This window comes from Tauraco erythrolophus, chromosome 12 (genome assembly GCF_009769465.1).
Source record: "Tauraco erythrolophus isolate bTauEry1 chromosome 12, bTauEry1.pri, whole genome shotgun sequence".
In the NCBI taxonomy this organism is placed as follows: Eukaryota; Metazoa; Chordata; class Aves; order Musophagiformes; family Musophagidae; genus Tauraco; species Tauraco erythrolophus.
This window is the reverse complement of record NC_141476.1, coordinates 19,390,087-19,412,765: the sequence shown is the minus strand read 5'-3', so window position 1 is coordinate 19,412,765 and position 22,679 is coordinate 19,390,087. Positions and strand designations below refer to the sequence as shown.

Below are 22,679 nucleotides of genomic sequence, written 5' to 3'. Positions count from 1 at the left end.
CCCCGGCGGTCCCGCCCCCCGCCAGATAAGCCCCGCCCCCAAGCCCGCAGGCCCCGCCCCGCGCCCCACGTGCGGCTCCGCCGCAGGGTGACCCCGGCCCCGCCTGGCCCCGAGCCCGCCGGCAAATATTTGCCCGAGGCCAGCCCGGCGCTCCGGCAGCCCGGGGACGCGGGGCCGCCGCCATGCAGCCCGTGCTGGGGGTCCTGCTCGCCCTGGCCGCGGCCCTGGGCTCAGGTAGGCCCCGGGGCCGGGCCGTAGTGGGGCTGGAGGGTGTGGGGCAGCGCGGGGGGCAGCGGCATCTAAGGGGCTGCAGCGAGTGCTGTGCACCCCGTGGGGCAGGGACTCTCCTGCTCCACTGGACATGGACCTCATAGTCTGTGGGGCAGGGATCCCACGCTCCATAGGACAGAGACTGGCTGCTCCGTGGGGCAGGGATCCCACGCTCCATAGGACAGAGACTAGCTGCTCTGTGGGGCAGGGATCCCACGCTCCACGGGGCCCGGGTGCCCCTGCTGTGCCCCTCCCGGCACGCTGAGCTCCTGCCACTCTCCCCAGGCCGCCGCTCACCCCTCAATGACTTCCAGCGCCTGCGAGCCACCGAGCTGCTGGCAGCGCCTGCCGATCCGCCGCCGCCGCTGCCGGAGCAGGGCTCTGCGGAGCAGTGTGCCCGGCGCTGTGCTGCCAGCCTGACTTGCCGGTGAGTGGGTTGGGGCAGCCCCGCAGGTCCGGTAGGAGTGCAGGGGGCCATGACACGGCAGTCACTCATGTGCTTGTGGGTGCCCATGTGTGTGCCCCCTGGGATGCCGCAGATCCTGACCCTGCAGGGTGCCCTGTCAGGCTCCCACTGTTCCTCCCAGGGCTTTCCACCACGACCGGCAGAACCACCTGTGCCAGCTGCTGCTCTGGACCCAGCACTCGCCTCGCATCCAGCTGCAGAAAAACATCCACTATGACCTGTACCAGAAGAAAGGTGGGCTGGTGCCATGGGTGGGCATGGGGACATCACAAATTGGGCACAGGCTGCCCGACGCAGGTCTCCGCTCTGCCCACGCACTCCGGCCCGACTCAGCCCTGGGGCTCTGACACAGTCCCTGGCTCTGCCCAGGCTACCTGCGGGACTGCATTGTGGCCAATGGTACCAGCTACCGCGGCACGCGGGCCACGACGGAGAAGGGTCTGCGCTGCCAGCACTGGCAAGCCACGACACCCCACGACCACAGGTGCCCCCATGTCCCCAGCTGCCCTGTGGCACCTGCTGGTGGCCACGGACAGCATGGGGCAATGGGGAACAGGCTGGGGACAGTGTGGGCAATGGGTACAGTGCAGGGGCAATGGCACTGACCAAGAATGCCGCAGTGTTGTGGCTGTGCTACTACTACCCCAGGGCAGCGCTCCTACCCACCCTACTGCCAGCAGGTTCCTGCCATCCCCCCGCAATGGGCTGGAGGAGAATTACTGCCGAAACCCTGACCGGGACAAGCGGGGCCCATGGTGTTACACCGTCGACCCCAACGTCCGGCACCAGAGCTGTGGCATCAAGAAGTGCGAGGACGGTGAGTGCCGCAGCCCAAGGGTGCCCTGTGCCATGTCCCCACCCCAGCACTGACCCCCCTGGCTGTCAACAGCTGTCTGCATGACCTGCAACGGGGAGGAGTACCGTGGTGCCGTGGACCACACAGAATCGGGGACGGAGTGCCAGCGCTGGGACCTGCAGCACCCGCACAAGCACCCCTACCACCCCGACAAGTACCACCCCCTAGCCCTGGGCAGCGCTCCGCCGCCCTGGCCATGCCTGGCACCGGGGCGATGGTGCCACCCTCAACCGCCGCTCCCTGTCTTCTACCCAGGTACCCTGACAAGGGACTGGATGACAACTACTGCCGCAACCCCGACAGCTCCGAGCGGCCCTGGTGCTATACCACCGACCCCGGGCGGGAGCGCGAGTACTGCCGCATCCGCCTCTGCAGTAAGTCCCTGCTGGTGTCGCCATGCGGCTGGGACCGGGGCTCTGGTGCCACTGTAATCCTACCGCTCTGCCCCTCTCCGACCATGCAAGCAGAGAAGCGCCCGCGGCCCCTCAACATCACCACCGGCTGCTTCAGGGGCAAGGGAGAAGGCTACCGGGGCCGGGTGAACATCACTGTGTCGGGGATCCCCTGCCAGCGCTGGGACGCCCAGATCCCCCACAGGCACCACTTCGCACCTGAGAAGTACCCGTGCAAGTGAGGAGGGGGTTGGTGATGCGCCCGGGGAGGGTGGCGGTGGGCAGCACCCATGGGTGCAGGCCGGGGAGTGGGCATCCACAGAGCCCCTCCACCAGGGACCTGCAGGAGAACTACTGCCGCAACCCCGATGGCTCGGAGGCACCGTGGTGCTTCACCGCCCACCCCACCATCCGTGTTGCCTTCTGCTTCCACATCCGCCGCTGCGCTGACGAGCTGGGTGCCCAAGGTGAGCTGCCCCCGGGCACCCACCCCCAGGGTGCCTGCCAGGGGTGCCAGCCCTCCTTGCCTGTCCCCAGAGTGCTACCACGGCCACGGCGAGCACTACCGCGGCCACGTCAGCAAGACACGCAAGGGCATCACCTGCCAGCCGTGGGCTGCCCAGACGCCCCATGTGCCCCAGTGAGTGTGCGAGGGAGCATGCGGGGGGCAGTGTGTGGGGATGGGGATGGAGGTGGAGGAGACAGACGTGCAGGAGATGGAGATGGAGGTGGAGATAGAGGTGGAGGTGGAGATGGAGATGGTGACGATGACTTCTCCTGGCAGGATCTCACCCGTCACCCACCCCGAGGCACACCTGGAGGAGAACTACTGCCGCAACCCCGATAATGACAGCCATGGACCCTGGTGCTACACCATGGACCCCCGCACCCCTTTTGACTACTGTGCCATCAAGCCCTGCTGTGAGCCCCTACCCATGTTCCATCAGAGCTGGGGGAGTCCCTGGCCACCCCTTGGGGTAGTTTTTGTCTCCCTAGGGTGGCTGGGTCCCACCCCAATGCCACCCTCTGCTTTCTCCGCAGCTGGCAGCATGGTGCCCTCCGTCCTGGAGAATGCAGGTGGGGGCCCATGGGTGCCAAGTGGGTGCCGCAGGGTGGGTGCTGGTGGCACAGCCCCAGCTGACACCCACCCTGTGTGCAGACGTGGTGGCATTTGAGGAGTGCGGCCAGCGGGATGAGAGGCTGCAGCGGAAAGGGCGCGTCGTCGGTGGCCAGCCCGGCAACTCGCCCTGGACCGTCAGCATCCGCAACCGGTGAGCGGGCACCCCACCTGCACCACCGCGCTGCCAGCATCCCTGCCGGGAGCTCACCCTCTGCCCGTCCTCGCAGGGCTGGCGTGCACTTCTGCGGGGGGTCCCTGGTGAAGGAGCAGTGGGTCATCAGCACGCGCCAGTGCTTCTCCTCCTGGTAAGGCCAGGGCCGGGACGTCGGGTGCTGGGACCCCCCATGCCCTCATGTCACCATCCTGCAGTGACGCTGACCTGACGGGCTACGAGGTGCAGCTGGGGACGCTCTTCAAGGACCCCCGCCCCGGGGACCCCGACCAGCAAACCATTCCCATCACGCGGATCGTCTGCGGCCCCTCCGAGTCCCAGCTGGTGATGCTGAAGCTGGCGAGGTGAGCGGCTGTGCCCTGGCTCCCACCGCACCCCGTTGCTGACGAGGCTGGCACCACGTCCCACTGCCCCTCTCGCCACAGGCCGGCGGCTCTAAACTCACGCGTGGCCCTCATCTGCCTGCCGCCCGAGCGCTATGTCGTGCCTGCCAACACCGTCTGTGAGATCGCCGGCTGGGGGGAAACCAGAGGTACCTGTCGCGGGCAGCCCTGCCAGGGTGTCCCCTGCCCAACACCTCCTCTGCCTATGCCATTCCCCTGCAATGGCATCTCCCTGCCCGCAGCATTCTCTGCCCCACAGCATCCACTGCTTGAAGTATCCCCTGTCCCTGGCATCCCTCTGCCCACAGCATCCCCAGGTCCCTGGCACCACCTGCTTACCACATCCCCCTTCCATGGCATCCCCCTTCCACGACATTTCCCTGCCCACGGCATCCCCTTTCCATGCCATCCCTCTGCCCATGCTATTCCCCAGCAACACCATTCCGCCTGTCCACAGCATCCCCTGCCGATGATGTCCCCTGCCCACAGTACCCCCTGTGAGGGCACTCCTCCTACAAAGGCATCACCTTGCATGCTGTGTGCCGCCGCTTACCCATGGCACCCCTTCCCATGGCACCCCCAGTCTGTGCCATCCCCCTGCCATGGCATTCCCAGTGCATGCATCCCCTGCCCGCTGCTCCGCGTGCTCGCTGCCCACAGGCACGGCGGACGGCAGCGTGCTGAACGTGGCACGGCTGCCCGTGCTGGCCCACGATGAGTGCAATGCGGCACTGCGCGGGCGCCTGAAGGAGAGCGAGCTGTGCACCGCCCCGCTGCATGCCGGCGTGGGGGCCTGCGAGGTGAGCTGGGCTGGGGACCGCCATCTCGGGGAGCCCATGGGTGCCAGCACGGGGGGTGACACCACTCTCCGGGTGCCGCAGGGAGATTATGGCGGGCCGCTGGCCTGCCTCACCGCCGACTGCTGGGTGCTGGAAGGGGTCATCACCCCCTCCCGCGTCTGCGCCCGCACCGACCTGCCCGCCCTCTTCATCCGCGTCTCCCTCTACGTCGACTGGATCCACAAGGTGATGAAGATGGGCTGAGCCGGCTCGGCCCCAGCCTGGCACAGCCGCCACCACGCAATAAAGGCACAGCCGTGGCTGTGGGGTCAGCACTGCATGGGCTCTCACAGGTTTATTTAGCGCCAAGCCCCCACCCACATCCTGTCCTGCCCACGGCTACGCTCGCTCCGTCCTCTCCTGGTCCTGCCATGGGCCCCAGGGCCAGCGGTCACCCCAGGGCTGGCATAGCCACAGGGCCACCGCGGGTGCTAGGGGCTGTGCCGGCCCGTTGCATCCTGCCGGGGCTGCCCCAGGTGCCGGAGGAGCCAGCGTGCGCAGTTCCCAAAGACGTCAGCCTCAGTCTCCACGCCGGCCAGCGCATGGCCGCCCTCCGGGTACCACAGCAGCCTGGGAGGTAGGGCAGGAGGATGCTCAGTTGGCTCCTTGGGGCTCCCTCCCCGCTCCCACCTCCCTGCACCCCACTCACTGTGCTGGCACCCCCCTGGCCCGCAGCACCCGGTACAGCTCCAGTGCCTGTGTGGGGCTGACGCGCCGGTCCCGGGCGCCCACGCACAGCAGCACCGGCGTCCGCACCTGCGGCACAGCCGGTGGTGGGTGCCCGGCACCCCGCGCCCAACACCCCGCACTCACCCTGCCCCTGCCTTACCCGGGCTGCCTGGGCAATGGGCGAGCGCAGCAGCATGGCGGCCACCTCGTCGGCACGGGGCACCCGCTCGAAGGAGTAGGGCAGCCCCAGGGAGGCATAGCGCCTGCGGCACAGAGGTGCTGGTGGGTGCTGTGGGCATGTGGCACAGCGCGGCACAGCACAGGGGAACAGGGTGGCACTCACCAGTCGGGGATGTCAGAGGTGCCCAGCAGCGCGGCCAGGTTGGAGACGGGGCTGCGCAGGGCGCAGGCTTGGTAGCGCTGGGGCTCACGGGCGAGGAGGTGGAGGGCGATGAAGGCTCCGTGGGAGCCAGCCAGCAGGGCCAGGCGCCGCGGGTCCAGGGGCTCGCTGCGCAGCGCCTGCTCCACCGCCAGCTGCGCCCGCGGGGCACCCACTGTCAGCACCCAAACATCAGCAGACCCCACCACCAGCAGCAGCCCCAGCCCCGTGCCCCTCACCTGGGTGTCTGCCACATCCTGCTCACCCACGTGGGACAGCAGGGAACTGATGCCAGCCTGGCCGAAGCCCAGGGAGCCGCGGTAGTTCACTGGGGAGACAGGGGCCGTGGGTGCCACGTCTCCAGTGGGGCAGCGGGGCCACATGTCCCCGGGCTCCCCGGCACTCACCCAGGAGCACGGCGAAACCCAGGCAGCACAGTGCTGCCATGCCCGGGCGCCAGCGGGCGTCGAAGACAGCGTGGGGGCCACCTGGGGCCGGCGGGGACATCACCCAGGGTGCCACCAGCGCTGCCAGGGTGTCCCCGCCAACCCTTCACTCACCGTGGGGACACACAACAAGGGGGTGCGGTGCCGTGCCGGCCGGTGGGCTCAGCAGCAGGGCCTCGAAAGCCTGGGTGCCTGTGCCAGGGAAGGGGTCCTGCTCAGCACACAGCACCCTGCCCACCCCCTGCTCCCAAGGGTTCCCGGCGCCCAGGCAGCACCCAGGCAGCACCCAGGCACAGCGGGGACCCCCGGGTGCTCACCATGCACTGTGGGGCTCTGCCCACTGCAGGGTGGCTGGACCGTCAGGGTCTTCCAGATGACACCAGGCACAGTTGGGGTGTCCTCCACCGGCACCCAGCTGAGGGGCAGCTCCTGGCCCGCCGGTGGCAGCACCGCCACCACCTGCAGATAGGCAGTGGGTGACATCCGGGCACCCCTGTCCCAGGGCATCTGGCCTCTGCCTGGGCATAATCAGCCCCAAAATGCCTGCAGTCCTAGTGCTGTGTGGTGCCGTGCCGTGCTGTCATCCCACACCACGCATGGATGTGCCATGCTGCGCCTGGTCACATTGCTCTGTGCCATGCCGTGCTGTGCCTGGCCCCTGGTGTGCTGTGCCACTCTGCTGTTCCTCATCATGCTGTGCTATGCAATGCCACGCTGGATCTGGCTGTGCCACGTCTCGCCGTGCCACGCCACGCCACACTGTGCCACATCACACTCCGCCATGCCATGCCATGCCATGCCATGCCATGCCATGCCATGCCATGCCATGCCATGCCATGCCATGCCATGCTGTGGCTGGTCCTGCTGTGCTGTGCCCTGCTGTGCAGTGCCCAGCTGCACGTGGCTGTGCCACATCACACTGTGCCATGTGGTGCCGGGGCTCTGCTCACCAGGCTGGGGGGGTGGTGTGGGGCCGAGCAGGTAGCCACCAGCACGTCCCACTGGAGGGTGAGCAGCTCCCAGCATCCATCAGGCGACCCTGGGGACAGAGAGCACACTGGCGCTCGCAGATGCTCATCGGGGCACTGCGGGCAGCCTGGCGCCACATACCTGCTGTCAGGTTGGTGACGGCAGCAGTCTCGGTGTCCACCAGCAGCAGGTCCTGTGGGGGGGCAGAGCGTAGGCAGCCACGTCACTGCGGGGCATGGGGGCCACGTCGCTGATCCCCCATGTACCCGGGGCTCACCGTGCGGCTCCGCTGCGGAGTGCCCAGCACGGCTCGCCGGCTGTCGGCCGCCCAGCACCGTGGCGGCAGCGCCTCCGTGTAGAGTCCAGCAAAGGCTGCAAGCAGGGCAGGGCGCTGGCAACCGCGGCCACGGGCACCTGGCATGGCGCGGGGTCCCAGCCTCCCGGCAGCAACCAGCCCTGTCCGCCGTGCTGCGCTCACCCTCCATGGGCTCCTGCACCACGTCGAGCACTGTCACCGTCTGCCTTGTCTGCCAGGTGAGCTGGGGAGAGCTTGCGCTCAGTGGTGGGTCCCCACCAGGGAAACTGAGGCAGGGGGGCTCGGGAACCGAGCTCACCCTGTGCCAGGCACTGCAAGAGGCTGTGACACCCCGGGCTGGGGATGGTGCAGGGTGGCACAGCCATGCCCAGTGCCTGCAGGGCCCCGCTCACCATGCACAGGCGCAGGCACTGCCGGTGGGGCCCCCCCAGACACCCCTCCAGGTACAGCAGGCGGCGGCCGTCAGGGCTCAGCCGGGGGGAGCAAGCGGCGCGTCGCTCAGCCGACAGCAGCTCTGTGGTGGCAGGAGGTCAGCACCCCGGCGACCCACAGCACCCAGGGCACCACCCACAGCCCCGGCACCCACCACAGCACCCGCTGGCCAGGTCCAAGTGGAAAATCGCCGACCTGGGGAAGAGGCACAGGTCAGGCTGGAGTCCTGAGGCCACGCCGACTCTCACTGTGCCAGCATGGTGCGGGCATCCCAGCACGGCGCTGGGTGCCAGGGGGAACCCACCTTCTGTTGGAGCAGGCACTCAGCCCCAGGCGGAAGGGCTCATGCCACCAGCCCACGAACACCACGCCGCGGTCATCCGGGGACCACAGGGCCTGTGCGACAGCTGGGCTTGTCCCATGGCCCCACGCTGGCCCCCCCGGGGCTCTCCCTGCACCCCCCGTCCTCACCTGGCCGGGGGAGAGGTGCTCCGGGACCCCCTCCAGCACTGAGAGGCTGCAGCGCTCCAGGTCCAGGGTGCAGAGAACGGGCACGCTGCGGGTGCTCAGTGCCTCCCCCCAGTCCTCGCGGTACACGAACTGCTCACCCTGCGGCACAGCCCCGTCAGCCCCAGACATGGGGTGCATGGCACACTTATGGGGTGCATGGCATGCTTACGGGGCACGCAGCATACTCGTGGGGGGCACAGCACATTCACGGGACACATGGCACCCACCTCCACATCCTTGTCCTCCTCTTCCGGCCTGGCTGCTCCTGGCACATCCCAGGGGCAGGGGGGCCGTGGTTTGGGCCAGCTCTTCTCAGCCACGTAGAGCAGGCGTGTCTCTGAACGGGACCAGGCAAGACAGGCGAAGGGCCCTGGCACGGTGAGAGGGTGCCAAAGCCCAGCCTGGCACAGGCACAGCTGGGCACCGGGCAGGCACTCTAGCTGCCAGCTGTGCCACCCTCACCAGTGTTGTGGGCAGGGGGTACGGGGCAGGGGCCCTACCCTCCGTGTAGACCTCTCCGTGCTTCCCCAGCGCTGTGAGGTCCACGCTGTGGCTGCGCCCGCCGCTGCCCCACACCTGGCAGGACGGGGGTCAGCACCAACACACCACGGCCATGGCACCCACTGCCCCGCACTGGCACTCCAGCCACCCCGGCGAGCCCTGAGGCTGCTGCAACTGGGGCAGCCCGCGTTACCTCCAGCAGCTCATGGCCCTGCTGCAGGCAGCGGCTCAGCACCGCGCGGTGCTGCCCTGTGGGCGAGTCCTGGCTGAGGAGCCTGCGGGTGGCAAGGAGGGACGCTACGGTGGGTGGCACGCTGCGGGCACCAGCCATGCCACGGGCACCAGTCACACCATGGGCACTGGTCATGCTGCCCCATCCCGCGGCCTGTCCATGCCGTACTGGTTGTGGATCTCGGTGCTGAGCGCTGCCTGGCTGACCGCGAGGCCGCTGCCACCCGTGCGCCGCAGGCTGTAGTGGCGGCTGAAGCGCAGGAGCCGGCGGCGGGGCAGGTCGGGGCGGCTGCACTCTGTGGGAAGGCACTGTCAGTGCCCGCCCGCACTGGACTCGTGGGCCAAGAGCACCGGGCTGGCAGAGTCTGCGACTCACCAGTGTAGAGCATGAAGGTCTGTCCCCCCGCAGCGGTGCCAAGGGCGGCACGATTGACGGCAGGGAACTGGCTCAGCTCCTGGTAGCAGGCGGCAGGGCTGCCGGCCGCCTGGCCACAGGGAGAGGCATGCTGACAAGGGGTGAGCTCACCCCTCTGCCCACCATCCACCCCCCCAAAACAGGGCCGTGCCCACCCACGCAGCGCCCTCGGCCTTCCCTGCCCACCTCCGTGCCCTGCTCGGTTCCTGAAGCCATGGGGCCTCGCTCCGCCGCGCCGCCGGCGCCTGCTGCTCAGCACCACGGCAGGCTGCCAAGGCGTGCGCGAGCAGCCTGGCACGAGGGGCCCGTCTGGCGTCAGCTCCCCAGCTGCCCTGCGCTGCCTGTGGTGCCCATGGCGGCTGGGCAGGTTTTACCCTCTGCCACGGCACACCGCGTCCCTGGTACTGCACACGCTGACCCATGCGGGAGAGGGGTCTGGTGGCCACGAGCCCCTGGGCACCGCGAGCAGAGGTGACACCGGCACTGGCACCACCACTGGAGAAAAGAGAGGTGCTGAGCTACACCGTTTATTGGGGGCGGCAGCGGTGGGAGCCGTTAGCACCGCAGGTGCTTGAGCAGCCACAGTGCCATGTTCATGAAACCGTCGGCTTCAGCCTCGACGCCGGCCAGCGCGTGGTTGTTCCCCGGATACCAGAGCAGCCTGGAGGGTAGAGAGGAGTTAGCACTGTGCCTGAACCCCCCAACCTGGGCACCCAGCACCCTACTCACCGTGTGGGGACCCCCCGGGCCTTGAGGGCACGGTAATACTCCAGGCCCTGCTTGGGGGGCACACGCCGGTCGTCCTCCCCCAGCAACAGCAGCACGGGCGTGTGGACCTGCAGGAGCGGCACAGCCTCAGTGCCAGCACCGCTGACAGGGACGGGGACAGGGATGGGAACGTACCTGGTCGACGTAGCGGATGGGTGACCTGAGCAGCATCTCCGTCCACTGGGCTGGGTCCGGCAGGGCGTCGTACGTGTAGGGCAGCCCCATCTCCGTCAGGCACCTGCGGGCATGATGGATGGGGGCACGTGCAGGTCCAGGGCGGTGGGGAGCCAGGGGCGGCAGTACTCACCAGTCAGGGATGTCGGTGGCAGTCACCATGGAGGCGATGTTCACTACGGGGTTGCGGACCACACAGGCATGGTAGGTGTTGGGGAACTGGCCGATGAGGTGGCACGCCAGGAAGCCCCCATGCGAGCCGCCCATCAGTGCTACCCGGCTGGCGTCCAGCGGCTCCTCCTGCAGCACCCGCTCCACACAGAGCTGCCACCACAGGGGACACCTGCTGAGGCTGGTGGCCCCACTTACCCTCCTCGGGGGCACAAACAGGAGCACGGGGTGCCCTGGGGTGCGGACTGCGTGCCAGCGCCGTACCTGCACATCACGCACGTCCTGCGTGCCCACGTTGCCCAGCAGGGAGGTCACGCTGTCCTGGCCAAAGCCCAGCGAGCCGCGGTAATTCACTGGGGAGGGGGGCAGCATCAGAACCCTTCCTGCCCCTGCCCCGACCCCATCGTGGGCACTGTACCTCCCAGCAGTGCCCGGGCCCCTGGCATCGCTCACCCAGCAGCACGGCGAAACCCATGCGGCAGAGCGCTGCCGGGTACAGCATCCACCCGGCCGTGAAGAGAGTGTGGGGACCCCCTGCAAAAGGCAAAGGGGGAGTGACGCTGCCTGGCCAGGGCAGGGGGCACGGTGGGGCGGGGACAAGCTCTTACCATGGGGCATCACGACCAAGGGGGCCTTCTGGGTGGCGGGGCCCTCGCTTGGGCGCAGCAGGATGGCATCAAAGTCCAGGCCTCCTGCAGAGACGGGGTGGGGGGGGTCAGAGCTCAGTGGGGGCAGTGGAGCCTGGCTTGGCACCCCTGGGCACTCACCGTACTGGGGGTGCTCCTGCTCTGGCAGAGGCTGCAGGGTGCGGATGCCCCAGCTGATGCCGGGCACGGGGGGGGCATCCTGCAGGCAGACCCACTGCACCTGTGCCTCCTGTCCGACGTCGGGCAGGATGGCCACTTTCTGCACAGGGAGAGGGGTCAGTGCCAGTGGCCAGGGGCTGGGGGGGGACTGAGGTGGGGGGGTGGCTGTCACCTTACCAACGTGGGGGGCAGCTAGGGGTGGAGAACTTGGCCACCAAGAGGTTCCGGTCAATGGTGAGGACAGACCAGCTTCCTTGGGGGGCATCTGGGGAGGAGTGTGGGGGGTCAGACCTGCAGGCGTGACCCCCTCCCCAGCCCTGGCACCAGTACAGCCCCACCGGCCTGCCACTCACCGGCTGTCAGCGAGGTTGTGGCACCCGTCACCGTGTCCACCACGAACACGTCCTAGGGGCACAAGGGCAGAGTCCAGCAGAGCCCTGACCCGGCCTGGCCCGGCCCCCCTGCACGCCCCCGTGCCATCCTGGCACAGCAGCCCTCACCTGCTGGCTGCGCTGGGCTGTATCCAGCACGAGCCTGCGGCTGTCAGCCGCCCAGCACAGCCCTGGCAGAGCGCTGCAGTAGATGCCCGGGAAAGCACCTGTAAGGAGAGCGGCAGCGCTCAGCACCCCCCTACGCCCCTCCTGCCCTCCCCAGGGCTGTACTCACCCCACGCCTGTCGCGGCACGGCCTCCAGCACCGTGCTGGTGTGCTTGGTGTACCAGTCGTACTGCGGGAGACACGGGCATGGGGTGAGTTTTGCAGGGTCTCAGCCTGCCCACCTCCATTGCAGCCCGGGGAGGGGGCACCACCACCCTCCTGCCAGCCACCTCCCTGGCATGGGCACCCTGTCACCTCCCCGGTGTCCCCTCGGTGCCGCTCACCATGCGGAGGCGGCTGCACTGCTGGTGGGGGCCCAGGGCGTCGTTCTCCAGGTAGACGATGCGGCAATGGTCGGGGCTGAGCCGCGGGGACCACACGGCCCTGGTGTCCTCGGAGAGCAGCTCTGCACGGGCACGAGGGGACGGTGAGGAGCTGCGGGTAGCCGGGGCACCAGCAAGGCTGGGGCATGCGCCGCTTACCACATCTCCCGCCTGTCAGGTCCACGTAGAAGAGCGCCGACCTGCCAGCACAGACCAGTGTCACTGCGGGGCTGGGGCGGCCTGGCCACGGGGCGCGGTGCCCCACGGGGACTCACCGGCGGTTGGTGCAGTGCTGCAGCCCCAGGCGGAAGGGCTCGTGCCACCAGCCCACAAACACCACGCCAGTGTCACCGGGAGACCAGAAAGCCTGTGGGGTGGGGAGACAGGGGAGGGGAGTAAGCGTCTCAGCCCACCGCTGCCCCACCAAAACCTTCCTTCTGCGGTGCCCCAGGGCACCCCATCCTCACCTGGCCGGGAGAGAGGTGCTCTGGGATGCCCTCCAGCACCGAGACGCTGCTGCCCTCGATGTCCAGGGCGCAGAGGACGGGCACACTGCGGGTGCTCAGCGCCTCCCCCCAGTCCTCTCGGTACACGAACTGCTCGCCCTGCGGCACAGCCCCGTCAGCCCTGCGGCTGCCCCACGGGCCCCCGCCTGCCCCCGAGCAGGGGGACCTCACCTTGAGGGGCGCGTCCTTCTTCTCGGGGTGCCCCATGTCCTCGTCAGAGGTGCCCAGCTCAGGGGCTTTGCTCTGGAAGAAGGACTCGGCCTTGGGACGCTTCTTCTCCGCCACGTAGAGCAGGTGGGTCTCCGAGTGCGACCAGGCCAGGCAGCCAAACTGGTCTGCAGGGGGGAGGTTAGGCACTGTCCCCCCCCTGTCCCCCAGCATCCCCCCGGCCCCTCACCATTGTCATAGACACTGCCGTGCTTGTCCAGCGCTGTCAAGTCGATGCTCTTCACCTTGCGGTTCTGATCCCAGACCTGGGGGCAGAGACGCCGGAGCGGCCCCAAGCCGCAGCGTGGACCCAGCCCCGAGCCCCAGCGAGTATCCAGCCCCCCCGCGCCCCCCCCCTCACCTCCAGAAACTGCTTCTCTTTCTCCTTCTCCTTGCCAGGGACCTTGCGCAGGACGGCCTTCAGCGCCCCGCTGGGGGACTCACGGCTCAGCAGCCTGCAGGTGGGCAGGTGCCCGTGAGCCCCCTGTCATCGGCACCCCGGGGGGAACGCTGGCACAGAGGCCGGGATGGGACTCACTCATCCTTGAGCTCAGAGCAGGTGCCAGCGGGCCCCGAGTAGACGACAGAGGCCCCGTCGTGGAAGATCAGGTACTGGCGGCAGAACTTGACATTCTCGGCCCGCGCCAGGTCCCGCTGCGACCACTCTGTGAAAAGCGGGGTGAGGGCACTGCCACGTCCCCGCTGGGCAGTTGGAGACCCCCCTGGCCACCCCCAGGGGACACCCCATCCCCATACCGGTGTAGAGGCTGCAGTACTTGCCCCCGTACTGGGTGGTGACGTCAGGGCCGAGGCAGGCGGTGCTGAGCCCCGGGTGCCGGCTCAGCTCCCGGTACAGCTCCACTATCTCCTCCGCGTTCGACAGCACCTGCGGGACCCGGCGGGGCGGCTGGGGGGTGCGGGGGGCACGAACCGGGGAGTGGCAGGGCACAGAGGGCAGTTACTGGGGCACCAGGGTACATGGCGGGGGAATTAGGAGGGTACTGTGGGGGAGTTATTGGTGTACCAGGGGCACTGCCTGGGAGTGCAGAGCTGGGGCAGCTACTGGGGTACAGGGTTGGTACAAGGGTATCAGGGTGGGTACTGGGGTACCGGGGGCCATACCAGAGTGGAGAGTCGGGGCAATTACCAGGGTAGCAGTGGGTACAGGGGTACCAGGGGGCAGTTACTGGGGTAGCAGTGGGTACAAGGGTACTGGGGGGCAGTTACCGGAGTAGCAGTAGGTACAAGGGTAATGGGGGGGGCAGTTACTGCGGTAGCAGGGGGTACAAGGGTACTGGGGGGCAGTCACCAGAGTAGCAGTGGGTACAAGGGTACTGGAGGGCAGTTACCGGGGTACATAGGGGGGATTAGGAGGGTACTGGGGCAGTTACTGGTGTGCCAGGGGCACTGCCCGGGGGTGCAGAGCTGGGGCAGTTCCTGCGGTGCACGGAGGGGACTGGGAAGGCGCCGGGGGCCGTCCCCGGGGCACCGCGGCGTGCAGCGCCGGGGCAGCTGCCGGGGCACGGCGGGGGGGGGCGGTGCCCAGCACGGGGCTCCCGGGGGTTGCAGTGACGGACAAGGGGGGGCAGCGGGGCCTCGCGGGGGCGGGCACTCGGGGCAGTGACGTCACGACCCCCCCCCCCATTCCTCCTCCCCCCCCCCGCAGCCCCTCACCGTCGGCTCCATGTCGCGGCGGCGGGCGGGGGCGGGGCCAGCGCCGGCACTTCCGGGACGGAGGGGCGGAGCCGGCAGCGTGCGGCACCTCCCATTGGCTGCGGCGCTCGGGCCGCCGTCCGCGTGGCGGCGCCCCCCGGTGGGCGCGGGCGGAACCGCTGCCGGAGGCGCCGAGGTGCGAGTCCGCGCTGGGCCCCGGCCGGTGCCGCCCCCCGCCGCCCCGCTGGCGGCTGCTCCAGCGCGGAGACAGCGGCTCATCCGCGGGCCCCTGCTGGAAGCCGGAGCCGGGGGCCAGCGCGCGGTCCAGTAACCTCTGGGCCGCCTCAGAGCGGCGTCCCCGGCAGGTGGCTGCAGCACGGGGGCTCCGTGCGCAGGTGGCGGGGATCGGGCCCCGGGGGCCCACAGGGACCCCCCCAGCCCACCAGCCCAGCCAGAGGGCGGATCGGGCCCTTGTGGCCCCCCCCCCCAGCCCACCAGCCCCGGCGGTGGGCCGCAGAGCCCACCAGTGCATGGCATCGACCAGGCCCATGGGGCTCGCAGCCCAGTTGCCCCCGTCGTGCTGGGCGTTCTGGTCCCCCCCACCTCCCCTCGCCGCAGGCAGGCAGGAATCGGGGCTAGTCTGCAGTTTGTGTCAAGTCCTTTTTATTCTGTTCCCACAGAAACACCTGGTGAGGGGGCAGCTTCTGGGAGGGAGTCACGACACAGCGGCAGGGGCGGTACGGCACGGTACGGCACGGTACGGCACAGTACAGGGTCACTACGGGTGGCACAGAGCACAGCAGACACGCACACCGTCACAATGTTCAGAGGGAGCGCACCCGGCATCGCACTTACCGCTGGAAACGGCGCCCGGCCGTGCTCGGCCCTCCGTCTCCGCACCCTCTGTCCCCCTGCCTTGGCCAGCACGCTGCCACAATGCAGGCTGGGGGCCCAGCCCGGTGGGGTGGGCTATGTGGCCCCGGTCCTGGTGGGCACAGAGACAAGGTGGCGGACGTGCTCGGGCAGTGAGATGGGCCCCGGCGGGGGTCTCGGTCCCGCGTGCGGTTTACACACTGTACAAGTATTTACAGCGCGAGGAGCGGCGGGGGCCGGGGGCCCGGAGGAGGCACCCTCGGGATATGCACTTGTCATCGTCGGGGAGGGGCGGCGGGTGCGCGCAGGGCCGGGGCTCTCCTCCGTGGGGTGCCCCATGGGAGCGCCATGCTCACAACCGCCAGCTTCTCCCCCAGCCTTGGGCAAGGGCAAGAGTCCCCTGTGAGGGACCTGCCACGGAGCGTGGGCTTCCCGTGGCCACCGGGTCCTCGATAACAAGTGCATAAATCTGCTAAGAGCTTTCAGTACAGCGATGGACTGATGGCAAAGAATAATAAAAAAAAGAAAAGTCCAGGCAAAAACCAGCAAGCACTGAAAGGCGGGTGGAACCGTGCAGAGAAGTAGCAAGCCATGCTCTACGACGGGACAGACGGTCACGGGCGCTAGGGCTGCCCTTTGGCAAAGTGGCCCTCCGTGGGTCGAACATGCCACGAATTCATACGCACGGGTGGTCGATAAAGAGTAGTTACCGGGTCGCTCGGCGGCACGCTTTGCGATGAAACCCTTAGGCGCGACATGGAACCGATTACAGCTATTCACAGGTCTTATTCTGGAGTCGTGTTATTTCGTTGCATAGAACATTGGGCGGGCGAGTGGGCGGCTGCCGCCCGCCGCGGGGGGCACCGGGGCGGGTGCCGCCGGCGCAGGGAGGCGGCAGGGCGCGGGCGGCGCGTGGCTGTACGCTGGCGAGCCCCCTCCTCGCGCTGCCTCCCCCCCCCTACCCCCCGAGGAACCCCCTCTTGGCGGGGTGAGCGGGCTTTGGCCACCGGCGCCGGCCGGCCCCGCGGCCCCGCGAAATGGCTTGAGAAGGACTTGGATTGCACAGTAAGAGGAAGGATACTGCTGGAGGCAAAGCTCTCCTGATCTTGTTCCACGGGATTTGTGCTCTTTTGTAGCCTCCTGCACTCTATTGCTTCTTACAGACGACAGCCCATGTGCTAACTCATCGCACAAAGCAAAGAGGGAAGAGGATTTGGTATAAAGTTTAAAAAAAACCCAAACAACCCAAAACTCAAAACCGAAATAAAATGAACTCAGAGAAACTGAGAAAAAAGGACACCCCCCCCAACTCTGGCGATGCCCCGTGCCCCCCCCCGGTGCGGATGAGGTATACACAGAAATCAAAGTGGGATGATTAAGGCTGTTCTCGAAAGAAAAGGGGTGCCCGGTGGCAGGCGCGCTGGCTGCGTGGCGAGGGCGAGTGTGGCCCTTTCAATGCTTCCAATGGCTTCGGGGCAGCGCCGCGTGCCGGGACGCACGAGTGGGCGGCGGCCGCGGCGGCAAAGACCGGCCGCGCTGCCTGTCAGAGTCCTATGGCCTCGTATTTCGGTAGTGAAACAGTGTTAGGTCCTAGCCGACGCGCTCCGGGGGCTCCCTGATGGGGCCGGGAGCGGGCCGCAGTGCAGGGGGCACGGGGACGGCCCCGGTGGGGCGGATGGGGTTGGGAAGGAGGAGCGGCGCCCGCAGCGCCCAGCCCTCGGCTCACGGGGAGGGGAGAAACCTATGAAGAGGCCAGAGCTGGGGTTCGGAGGGAGCAACTCTGCGTATAATCTTGAGAAAGGGCCGTGGCCCCCCTACGAGCCTGACCCAACGACCCGGATCAGGCCCATCCCCTCGGGGCGGCCGCGGGGGCAGAGGGTGCATCCATCCGCACGGTGCCGGGGCTCGCCGTGTGCCACGCCGAAGCTGCTCGCCAGGCATGGGGGGCGACCGCCCCGGGGTGTCCGCCAGGCCCCCGTTCGGCCGCCGTTTGGTCCAGCATCCAGGGATTGCCCTGCTTTCAAAAGCTTGGAGAGACAGAGAGAGAGAGAGAGACGTTAGCCCGAGCGGCAACGTCCCTGCTGAGTGGACCCTGCCACGTGGCAGCGCCGGCCTGAGTGAACAGGCGGCGGTGAGCCAAGAGGCGCTGCCGGCGAAGCAGTTGCTGCCGCCCCCACGCTGGACGGGTTTCCGGAGCAGAGCTCAGGCCACCCAAACCTTCCCTGCAAACCCAGGGTCTGCACCAGCATCCGTATGGCAGCAGCCCACACGGCGCTGCTGAGACCGAGGAGTGAGGCCAAGCCTCCGCGCCTTGGCATGGGGCTGGCACTCGGCCATGGGGATGGGGACAAGTGGCCCAGCGCAAAGGGGACGGGGCTGTACCGTGTCCTCACCCTTGGGGCTGGGAGCGTGGCTCCAGGGGTGCCGGGGGGACAGAGGTGATGTGGGAGACCTGGGGATGGTGTGATGGAGGGGACCGGTGCAATGGGAGGGATCAGTTCTGGCCGTGCCCCAGACACTCACCGTTATACTCAGAGTCTGGCGCCGTGTGCTGAATTCACTGGCTTCTTCATAGGTTTTTCCACTGCAACGACTCTATTTCCACTCTCTTCCCAAACTCCTGCAGCAGGAGGGAGCGGGAGGGTGTCAGGCACAGCCGGGGCAGGGAGAGCCCGCGGCGCGGCACCTGGCACCAGCCGCACTCACTCACCTTGTGCCGTTGTCTCACCAGAACGAAGTGAACTTCTTGCCGAAAGCCGACACCGCTGCGGGGAAGCCGGGAGAAGGGGTCAGCATGGTGCAGCCGCCCCGGCCCCCCACCTCCCTGGCCCCCAAACAGCTGCTTTTGCCCCAAACTATGGCAGCACCACATCCCGTTGGCAGCTCCCGGCCATCACTGCGGTGCCCAATCCCATCCCAGTGCAGAAGAGCATCGCTGCCCCATTCCTATCCCCGTCACTGGGCACAGCCCTCACCTTCAGTCAGTTTGCCTGCTTGTTCTGCTGCTCCCCCCGGCAAGATTTTGGAGAAAACGCTCTCTCCTTCCGCCCCGGGCTGCCCCGTTGCCGAGCCGGTGGGACCACGCGGTCCGGTTGCCCTCGGCCCAGCCTTGCTGTCTGCTGGGGGATCAACAAAGCCACCGTTAGCAGGGGACAGGCCTGGCTGGGGTGTCTCAGCTGAGCCCCGCAGTGCCAGGCAGCTGGTGCGGTGACGGCACCGTGTTGCCAGGCCCACTGACCTGCAGCTCCCAGGGGCTGTGCCGCGGGCGCTCTCCCCGGCTGCTGTGGCATTTTCCCTGCGGGTTTGGATGCGTCCGTCTGCTCCGCTTTTGGCTGGAACGGGGAAAACAGCTCTCAGGGCTCGCTCTCCCAGCACAGCATCCGCCAGGGGCGGCCCAGGATGGGAGGCAACACCGAAATCCCCAAACGCTGCAGGAAAATGGTCCTGCAGCCCCAAAAGTGGCAGGGAGGGATCCAGGACACAGGGATGTCCCCTCCCCAGGTCCCTTCCAGGGGACGCTGCTCCCGTAGCACCCATGGGCAGCCGTGGTGGACACACGGGTGGGACACACCTTGCCTCATGGCTCCGGTCCCTGACCACCTGCTAGCCCCTGGCCATGGCCAGCCGGAGCAGTCCCAGGCAGAGCCGTGGGGCACAGAGGCAGCCAAGTCGACCGATTCCATACTTACCGCCGGCGCTGCGTGCCCACTCGGCTGCGCGTGGAGCGCGGCCGGTGCCTTCCCCGCTGCCTGGGCTGGCCCCGGCTGCTGCTGCGGTGGCCGGGACGATGGGGGTCCCTGCGTCCTGCCCCTGGCCTCGGGCTGCGCCGAGCCCGCTGGCTGGGCAGCCTGCCGTGCCGCCGGCTGCTGCCGTGCCGCCTGCTGCCCTGCCTGCTGCTGCCTGGCCGCCGGCTGCTGCGGGTGCGCCACGGGCTCCGGCTTTGGCGCTGGAGTGGCCGGCCCGTGTGGCTGGGTGGGCTTCTGCGCCTTGGGGGTCTCGGCACCATGGTGGTGAGCAGCGGGGCGGGATGGTGGGGTGTACTCGGCAGAGCCAGGGCCGTAGGGTGCAGGTGTGCGGGGCTCGGGCTGCTGCGTCTTCTTGGGGGCGGCTGGTGGCCCGTGGCCACGGGGCTCGTGGCGGCCAGGCTCCCGCGGGTGCTGCTTGGCTGAGCGGCGTGGGGGCTCGTCGCCGGTGTGCCGGGAGGTGCCAGCGTGGCGCCCGTACTCCCCGTGGTGCCGGTGCTCGCGATGCTGGGGGTAGTCATCGTGCTGCCACGGGTCCTCGTCAGGGGGCTCGTCGTAGTCGTGGTAGGTGTGCTTAACCGGGGGTCTCTTCTGCGAGGAAGAGTGGCCACCGTAGTGCCTGGCCCTCTCCGCCCGCGCCTCCCTGGGCTTATCAAACCAGTCTGTCTCCTCCTGACCCAAATGATAGGCTTCGGAAACCAAAACAAACCACAGTCAATCTCTCGCTCGAGGCCACCGGGGCAGAAGCCATGCAATGAGGCGGGAGAGGCAAGCAGCGGGCACGCGCGCAGGGGACAGCCCGCGCCGGTGGGGATGGGATGCGGCGTGGCACCGTGCGGGACCGGCCGACGCCGAACACCCGGGGCGGGGGGAAGGAAGGCACGTGTCAAGCAAACTGAGGCGGTGAGAGCGTCTCTGCGTACGAGCGGATGGGCATGCCCCGGGAAAGCACCATGCTCTGGGGTGGTCACCACGGGGAGCCGTTACCTTCACTGTCCGAGACAACGCAATGGGCATCGTCCATGCCGTAGCCCTCCTCGTGCTTGTACGAGTGACTCCTTGGCACGTCTTTGATGTGCTCTTGCACATCAGGCAACGAGTGGCTGGAGCAGAACTGGGAGCAGGGGTCCCCCGCTGACTGGGAGCCGGGTCCCCCCACAGCACGCGACCCCCCCACCGCCTTCCCCAGGGGGCTGACGGGGCTCTCCTCCTCCGAGGGCTGTGCGCGGACAGGCGCCCGGCCACGGCTCTGGCTCATGCTGAGGGAGGAAGGCTTGGAGCCACCTTTCTGGGAGCGCTCCGCGCCCTCCCGCTCATAGTACTTGCTCCGGCCGCCCACCTCCCGGCCGGAGGACTTTTCCAGCCCATAGGCGGAGGAGCGGGTTCTGCTGCCGGAGGAGTAGACCCGCTCCTCCTCATCCACCAGATCTCGGCTGGAGACTCCATAGTACTTCTGCTGCTCGTAGACGTTCTTCTTCAGGCCATAGGTGATCTCCTCCTGCAGCCTCTTGGCCCTGGAGGCCACGTTACTGCTGCCGACCGAGGTCGTCGCCGCGTAGGAGGCCAGGTCCGACTCCACATCTTTGGCTTCTTCGATGGGGGAGAACTTGGAGATCTTCTGCTCCATGCCCTGCTTCCTGTGCTTGCTGCGCTTTGAGGAGACGACAGCGGGCGCCAGGTTCTTGGATGAATGTTTCGGCAGCGCCGTACCGGAGCCGTGCTTGTCTGCCCGCGAGGAGTGCCGGTACTCACCATCCCCGTAGTAGTAGGACGAGCCGGTGGAGCTCCCCGACACCCTGCCGTTGCTCTCCACACCCCGGTGGTAGCTGTTCTTTCCTCGATGGTCGGGGCCATGGTGGTCGTAGACATCCTCCTCAGACTCGTCCTCAGCTTTGGTGTAGCAGCAGGGCCGGCTGGAGCCCTCGGCGTCCCCCAGCTCGCTCTTCTCTCGGCCATGGCGGCCGTCGGCGCCTGTGCCCACCGGCTCTGCTTTCTGCCCCTCCACCGCCGGGCTCTCCTTGGTGAGCTCGCTGATGTCCTCAATCATCACGTAGTTACGGGGGATGTTCTGCTCCAGGCTGGTGTAGAGGGACTCGGAAGAGAAGCTGGTCGTGGGGCCCTGTGCTGCACCAGCTCTCTCGGCCGGCCGAGCCTCAGGCGCCTTGTACTGCTCGTAGCCGCCGCTCGCCGTCGTGGCGCTGAAAGTGACATCGGGGACGGCGGAGGAGCTGGTGACTGTGCCGATGACCTCGTAGTTGGTGGGGATCTTCTGCTCCAGGTCAGCCAGCGACGTCTGCCGTGGCTTCTGGTGCCCGCCGGCCACCTCTGCCAGGCTCTGGAAGAGAGTGGGCTGCGTCGCTGGCACGGCGGCTGCCCCGGCGAAGGCGCTCGGGGCTTGGTAGGGGTTTTGGGGCCGGAATCCCGGCTGGCCTGGGGTGCCCAGCTCTGGGTACGTGGTGCCGGGGGCTGCGAAGGCGCTGGGCGAGACAAAGGCTGGCAGAGGGGCTGCCGGCAAGCCGTCCTGCGAGGTGCTGGCCACGGGGTACTGGGGGGGCTGCAGGCGCGCCAGTGGGAAGGCGGCGGGGCCCTGCGGGGTGGGGTAGGGGTAGGCGCTGTAGGAGGCAGCGGCGGCGGCGGCGGCGAAGTCGGGGTACTGCCCGGCGGGTGCGGGGCGCAGGCCGGCGCTGTCGTAGGCGGCGAGGCGCAGGCCGTGCAGCTCACTGTCGGACAGGTAGTCGCGGTGGTCCCCAGGGCAGCGCAGGTAGGGGTGGTCCCGCCCACCGCCCCGCTCCTTCAGCAGTGACTCCTTGCGCTGGGTGATGCCCAGCTCCAGGTACTTCAGCTTGGCATCGATTTCCTTCTCCTCCTCGTCCAGCTCCGCCTGCTTCTTCCGCAGCTTGGTGGCCTCATGCTCCACCAGCTTCAGGTCGCGGTCCAGCTCCTTCAGCAGGCTGGCCTTGGTGACCGGCGTGGTGCCCTTGGGGGCCAGGCTGCTCAGGTAGAGCTGGGGAGTGGCCGGGCTGGCCAGGGGGACATGGGGCTCCTCGGGCGGTGGGCTGGGCAGCGTCCGCTTCACCTTGCGCGCCAGCGGGCTCGACTGCAGTCCCCCCACCTGCAAAGCCAAGGGATGCTCAGTCAGGGGCACCGGCGGCCGTCCCCCCGTGTCCCCCCTGCCCCCAGCATCGCGCAGCTCCTCTCGCCCCCGGGGTTGCCCGCCGCGCACGTGTCCCCCCGTGCACCCAGGACATGGCATTTATGTAAAAGCGCGATAAATAGGATGGAAGTAACAGGCAGGGCGCTTGCCGTGAGTAATTACTGGGGGTGGCAGCCGGCCAAGCGCTGGGCCGGCCATGTGCGTGCCGCCGCCTGCCACAAAAACCGCTGCCTGTCCTCGGGCGCTTTGCAGCAGGGCTCGGGGCAGCGGCCGGGGGTTGCCATGGCTCTTGGCTGGGCAGTCAGCAGCCCGAAGCGACCTTGGTGCATGGGGGAGAA

General features: G+C 68.3%; 4 protein-coding genes across 7 annotated transcripts in view; 1 reads left to right on the top strand and 3 right to left on the bottom strand.

The window, feature by feature from the left end:
• The first annotated feature begins 182 nt into the window (after positions 1-182).
• Positions 183-4,702, top strand: MST1 (macrophage stimulating 1). 3 transcript variants are annotated; one of them, XM_086618939.1, is made up of 18 exons: positions 183-234; positions 556-697; positions 858-970; positions 1,106-1,220; positions 1,417-1,553; positions 1,626-1,746; positions 1,848-1,966; positions 2,057-2,222; positions 2,321-2,451; positions 2,522-2,624; positions 2,769-2,905; positions 3,026-3,061; positions 3,144-3,255; positions 3,332-3,409; positions 3,474-3,620; positions 3,702-3,808; positions 4,320-4,459; positions 4,541-4,702. In XM_086618939.1, the coding sequence occupies exons 1-18, from the start codon at positions 183-185 to the stop codon at positions 4,700-4,702; spliced, it is 2,118 nt and encodes a 705-aa protein (XP_086475065.1). The 3 variants fall into 3 exon arrangements, with proteins under 3 accessions (XP_086475065.1, XP_086475064.1, XP_086475063.1); XM_086618938.1 differs by having other exon boundaries at positions 1,414-1,553; XM_086618937.1 differs by having other exon boundaries at positions 825-970; positions 2,309-2,451.
• Positions 4,703-4,929: 227 nt separating this feature from the next.
• Positions 4,930-9,582, bottom strand: LOC147528003 (acylamino-acid-releasing enzyme-like). Its single transcript, XM_086619138.1, is given in 19 exon segments — positions 4,930-5,068; positions 5,148-5,254; positions 5,328-5,430; positions 5,511-5,874; positions 5,954-6,184; positions 6,310-6,451; positions 6,943-7,031; positions 7,103-7,154; positions 7,239-7,333; positions 7,440-7,500; positions 7,670-7,904; positions 8,014-8,105; positions 8,181-8,318; positions 8,447-8,589; positions 8,720-8,795; positions 8,914-8,995; positions 9,121-9,247; positions 9,328-9,457; positions 9,553-9,582. Coding segments are annotated over 19 exon segments (2,436 nt in total).
• A 310-nt stretch (positions 9,583-9,892) lies between these two features.
• LOC147528002 (acylamino-acid-releasing enzyme-like) lies at positions 9,893-14,616 on the bottom strand. The gene is given in 22 exon segments (XM_086618971.1): positions 9,893-10,027; positions 10,096-10,202; positions 10,270-10,372; positions 10,442-10,632; positions 10,744-10,832; positions 10,933-11,013; positions 11,088-11,171; positions 11,247-11,381; positions 11,458-11,550; positions 11,639-11,690; positions 11,786-11,883; positions 11,952-12,012; positions 12,167-12,288; positions 12,365-12,405; positions 12,481-12,572; positions 12,673-12,810; positions 12,883-13,046; positions 13,109-13,184; positions 13,280-13,373; positions 13,457-13,583; positions 13,675-13,825; positions 14,593-14,616. Coding segments are annotated over 22 exon segments (2,217 nt in total). The 5' UTR covers positions 14,605-14,616; the 3' UTR covers positions 9,893-9,921.
• Positions 14,617-18,168: 3,552 nt separating this feature from the next.
• The window catches only part of BSN (bassoon presynaptic cytomatrix protein), an 89,579-nt gene continuing 85,068 nt past the window's right edge, over positions 18,169-22,679 (bottom strand). Inside the window, exons 6-10 of one of the 2 annotated variants that reach the window (XM_086618982.1) lie at positions 20,175-22,299; positions 19,134-19,876; positions 18,683-18,776; positions 18,420-18,563; positions 18,169-18,209 (exon numbers count right to left, since the gene is read on the bottom strand). In XM_086618982.1, coding sequence (XP_086475108.1) covers positions 18,169-18,209; positions 18,420-18,563; positions 18,683-18,776; positions 19,134-19,876; positions 20,175-22,299 — 3,147 coding nt within the window. The remainder of the gene's footprint in view (positions 18,210-18,419; positions 18,564-18,682; positions 18,777-19,133; positions 19,877-20,174; positions 22,300-22,679) is intronic. The other variant, XM_086618983.1, reaches the window with a different exon arrangement.

What these genes read in the sequence shown, in the direction of transcription:
- MST1 (XM_086618937.1), top strand. Translation starts at nt 183, where the DNA reads ATGCAGCCCGTGCTGGGGGTCCTGCTCGCCCTGGCCGCGGCCCTGGGC. An exon ending in TGACCTGTACCAGAAGAAAG is followed by an intron (nt 971 to 1,105) that starts GTGGGCTGGTGC and finishes GGCTCTGCCCAG; the next exon opens with GCTACCTGCGGGACTGCATT. An exon ending in CTGCCGCATCCGCCTCTGCA is followed by an intron (nt 1,967 to 2,056) that starts GTAAGTCCCTGC and finishes CGACCATGCAAG; the next exon opens with CAGAGAAGCGCCCGCGGCCC.